A 4,640-nucleotide genomic window follows, 5' to 3' on the forward strand; every position below is an offset into this window, starting at 1 on the left:
GGGGCAGCTCGTTGTCGTTGCAGGCAGGATGTGTGTGGTGGTGCCGATTGCGATTGTGTTTGTGTTTGTGCAGGGCCAGGATATGAATTGCCGGGCGATTGGCGGAGAATTGCACTGGATGTGCACCGCCTGGCGGTGCATTTGGCCCTCTCCTGGCTCAATTTAAGGATAAGTGCTGCCGAAACAGGCTTGTTTTCGTGTTAAATACGGTGCATGTCACAGCATTTGGGTTTATCAATCATATTTAGCCCCGTACTGTCAATTAAATGGCGGTGTAACATATTTGCAAGCACGATATATATACGTTTTTGCTTAAAGCTACGAATTCATCGCTCGTATAATCTCAATTCATCTATCTAAAGCGTATTGGTTACAGATTGGGAAGGACCCAAATTATTGAATTTAAGGAACTCATTGCGAATGAGTCGTCTTTAAATCTTAGGTACAAGCCCAGCCGATCGGGAACGTACAAATGGAAGGCAAAATTAAGAGAAGTGGCAGCTGAATTCCTTTGGCGACCCCGAATCCTCAACTATTTCATTTCATTTAATTTGATTTATTTCCTGTGTTTTTATTCTGTTTTGCTCTTTGCCAGTATGTTGTCCGGCTCCATTTTCGGCTAAAAGGAATGCAGCTTAGTGGCCACCCACATCCGGAAGCAGTTCTTCGAGCTCATAATAAAAACACGAATCCAAATTCAGTCCATGAAACGCCACGTCCTTGAGTCATAAAGCCTACTCTGAATAGAGGCGAAAAAAGTGCTAATATAATTTCCAGGCAAAAGATTAAAGCCATAAATTTGGGGCACGGGAATACATGGGAGCACGGATTTTTCGAAAAGCAGAAAAGGAAATAGAAACGAGATATTTAGGAATAAAATTTAATTACATATAGTTTAACATAGCTTATATAGATATATAATATAAAGGTACGATCCAGTATGTTTCGATTTATAACTACCAGCACAAGAAATAAGACTTTTGGGATAGTTTTTAGCAACTTGCTTTAAACGGATGACATGGTTATATCTCTTCTGATGTTGATCCAGATCAATAATATATACACATTGCATGGTCCCAAATGTCTGCCAACTTAGTACATTGCCAACTTCTGTTTAAATCCAAGATAGCTTTTCCATAGCCTTGCAAAAGTATGTTATAAGTTAAATAATTGTTCAAAATTTAAGATAAGTCAATATTATGTACATTAAATATTTATATATATGTGAATATGCACCGTTGATATGCGTTGCTGGCGCAGTATCGTTCCTTTTCATATCAACACTAAATAAATTAACCTTAAATCGCACGCAAACCTGCTTCCACCGCGAAAAACTTTCAATGCTTTCTTTGTGGGTTTTCTTCGGAATTATTGGGGATAAAATCAATGCCATCAAGCCGACTCACAGGCCCACCCACACATTAAGAACTGACTTTTGGGCCGCTTAATATCATCACGCATACGCCCGGTATGTACACACGAACAGTTCCGCCAGCTCTGCAATCTTTTGAAAAGGTTTTCGGTTAAAATATTTTACATATTTTTAACGCACAAAGTATGTTGAATGCAGAGCCTGGAGGCAGTGAGTTCTTCAAGGATGCTTTACAGCAGTTGGGGAGGTGGCTCTGGAAGTTAAGGGAGTGGTGAAGGCGACGCCACTGGATAAATCGCGGGCGAATGGCGACGGTGCCGTGCGCCTGATAGTTTATAATTTCATTATGGTCGCCTTTAGTTTATTGATTTTGTATTTCATGAAATATGCATAAGCTCTCGGCGTTCAGTTCACATGTGTATTTGCCTTTACTCACTGTGAATAATTCAGTTTCGTAAGGTATCAAATCGGGTTGGGTCTCATTAACAGTGTTTTGCACAGCCTAATAGTTTGATGTAGAAACCAATTAACAACGTGGGCATATCGGAACTGTACCCAAAATCTACGCTTTGAGCGCTGAAATACTCTCATTTATTTTTCATAAATTTAAGATGATTATGTGGAGAACGGGCATTAGAGTGGGAGTGTCGAAATTGCTATTGGAATAAATCCGTTTTTCAAACTTGTGTTTGGCGGTTTTGGCCGGATTGTGGGCGGTAAGCCAGCTTTTGAAACAAACTTTCACAAGTCATGCGTAACTAGAATCGATGTATTTAATATCAATCTTCTAGGTTCCTAGGTCCCGTTCGTATGCTCGGGACCCATGAACCTAAGAACCAGACGGACCTATATGCGTTGACTTGCGTTGATCGACCTGCTAATTTCTGCCTGGAACATTCTTTTCAACAAATCTCACACAGATTGATAACGGCGGTAATGAAACTAGAAATCATGTTTATTGTCTATATACCAGCCGGCTTTTCATTTAACAGCAACCTAAAACTGAGTACACACGTGCTCTGATTCACTCGTTGTTTTTCTTGGACTTTGCAATGTCAGTTGTGCGGCAAACGTTTTTAATGGGGGATGATGAGCGGAAGTCGTACAAGAGCGTATTTTCTACTCGATATACAACCACCATGGGGATTGCATTTGGGAGGCAAACCACTAAATTTGATATTCCAATTCACGATACTCGGGCCATGCTGGACAGGAATGTAAAACGTCACGAAGACGACGTGCGGTTTGTGGCAGAGTTCGATGACACAGAGGACGCTAGGTTTTTCAAGTATACGCCGGTGTTTGACGATCGAGATGTTTGTCCCAAGGATCCTAGCTATACCAAATTTAAGTGTCCCATGTAAGAACTAATCAGTTTATATGGATATAATAACAGAGTTTAAATCTTCAGGGAGATAAACTGCAAGGAGCGCTTGAAGAAAGATACTGTCAGGTATAACAACCAGCTGAAGAATGAAATCTCAAAACTAATTGACTACCAAAAGAACGCTCTGGAAGCCGCATATTTTGTGAAGTAAGATATTCGTATTTAAAATGAGGCATATTTTAAAATGTATTCTATGCAGAGTGATGTCTTACACTACTCTGTGGCCACCTTATCATAGTAATGTGGAAATAGCCAACACAAGCCGCACATTTTACCGACTGTCAAAGAAGGAACAGGCCCGATACGACTTTATTATGTCACATGATTTCTCCTGAAAACTGTTAAGATGATTACTTCATCAGAAATGCGGTGTTCTGGGGAAATTGTATCGAAATCATACCGATCCAAATTATTTATGACAATAACATGCGTAGCCGAACTTCAAGATAAAATAAATAACAAATTTCACAGTCAAAGATTTGCAACTCGAGTCATTTATTGCAATGCAAAATGTCACAAAGTTCGCCCAGACTCCAAAGAAAACTAAAAACGGAATATTTTTGCAATTTTAATTTATAGAATAGTTGGTAGTTTGTTTTGCACACTCAAGCAGCGCAGCGAGCAGCAGGCCAAAACAGAAACATAAATCGAGCGACAGAAATATTCCGAGTGTTCTTAGGTACATTCGATCTGCATAAGCAGTTTCCGTTTCCCGGCGACTCATTTACATTGCCAGTGGTGGGCACTCCCTTCTCGATGTTATGCCATGCCGTGCCAGGCAGGAGTAACTTTTTTGGCGGGGGTTCCCCGTATTGGGCTCCAGCCCCAGGTCCGCACTCGCATCCGAGTCCGTATCCGGATCTCCCGTGTCCGAGGCTTCATCAACGCAGCCGCGCTGTGGTCGGTCTGTCATTTACATTAAATATTAACCCAAAATGCTGATAACCCGCACACATTACAAAACTTGCCGAAAAAGGAAGCGGAACTAACGGAAGTGGCTGCGAAAAAGTACAAAATGAATTCTTTTTTTTTATTATTTTTCTGAGTTCTTTTTTCAAAAGCGCTGGGTGAGGAGCGAAGAAAACCCGAAATTTTTCACCTCACTGAATTATTCATAAATGCAATTTTTAGCCACAAATAAAAAATAAGCAAACTCAGACGACTTCCTGGGCGCGTAGCGGACGGGCAGGGGGCGTGGCAGCGCGGAACTACAGCTGCGCCCTGTTGTGCTCCTGTCTACTCAGACGTCGTTGCAATATTTAGTGTAAATTAAAAAAAAATATATAACAAAAGAATAAGTAGTTGCGCCTGAACTTTGGCGTGAATTATGAATGCTACTGAATTTCCAGCTCTGTCGTGTTTAATTTTGTGGAAAAATACGAATTTTTCCAGAAATATCTTAGTTTTGATTTTATATTTTTTTTGCTTACTAATCATTCCTATTAACATGAATTAAAAATGCCCAGCCTTGGCATGGTTCGATTCCGCATCGAAAATATATCAATTGCATGGCGCAAAGTATTTCGCCATTGAAACTTCAGTTCGGCAACTTTCTCATCGAGCACTTAGATGGGACTTGCCAAACTTTTCGATTTTGCGGCAACTTAAAAATTTGAATTTCAAATGAAAGGCAACTTGTACTCCCTGGAACAGGCTAACAAATGACTCTGCTGCAGCAAATGCACCACTAATGACTTTCGGAGGCGAAACTTTGCAGGTGTTAAATACATCTGCATTGGCAGCTCCACAAAAACAGAGAAATCATGCACAGCATAAGTAAGTTAAGTTCTGTGGCATCAAACAACCGAGAAGAGCCATTAAAATAATCGCTGCAATAACCGCATTTGGTTGCCTTTGTCTTTCACCTTTTCAGTTTCGGCA

The 4,640-nt window shown here is 40.5% G+C and overlaps 1 protein-coding gene across 1 annotated transcript; it reads left to right on the top strand.

Moving 5' to 3' along the window:
* The first annotated feature begins 2,354 nt into the window (after window positions 1-2,354).
* On the top strand, window positions 2,355-3,226 carry LOC6614247. The gene is made up of 3 exons (XM_002038656.2): window positions 2,355-2,732; window positions 2,784-2,906; window positions 2,959-3,226. The coding sequence occupies exons 1-3, from the start codon at window positions 2,425-2,427 to the stop codon at window positions 3,092-3,094; spliced, it is 567 nt and encodes a 188-aa protein (XP_002038692.2). The 5' UTR covers window positions 2,355-2,424; the 3' UTR covers window positions 3,095-3,226.
* Window positions 3,227-4,640: the final 1,414 nt, after the last annotated feature.

Source organism: Drosophila sechellia, chromosome 3R (assembly GCF_004382195.2).
Source record: "Drosophila sechellia strain sech25 chromosome 3R, ASM438219v1, whole genome shotgun sequence".
Taxonomy (NCBI): domain Eukaryota; kingdom Metazoa; phylum Arthropoda; class Insecta; order Diptera; family Drosophilidae; genus Drosophila; species Drosophila sechellia.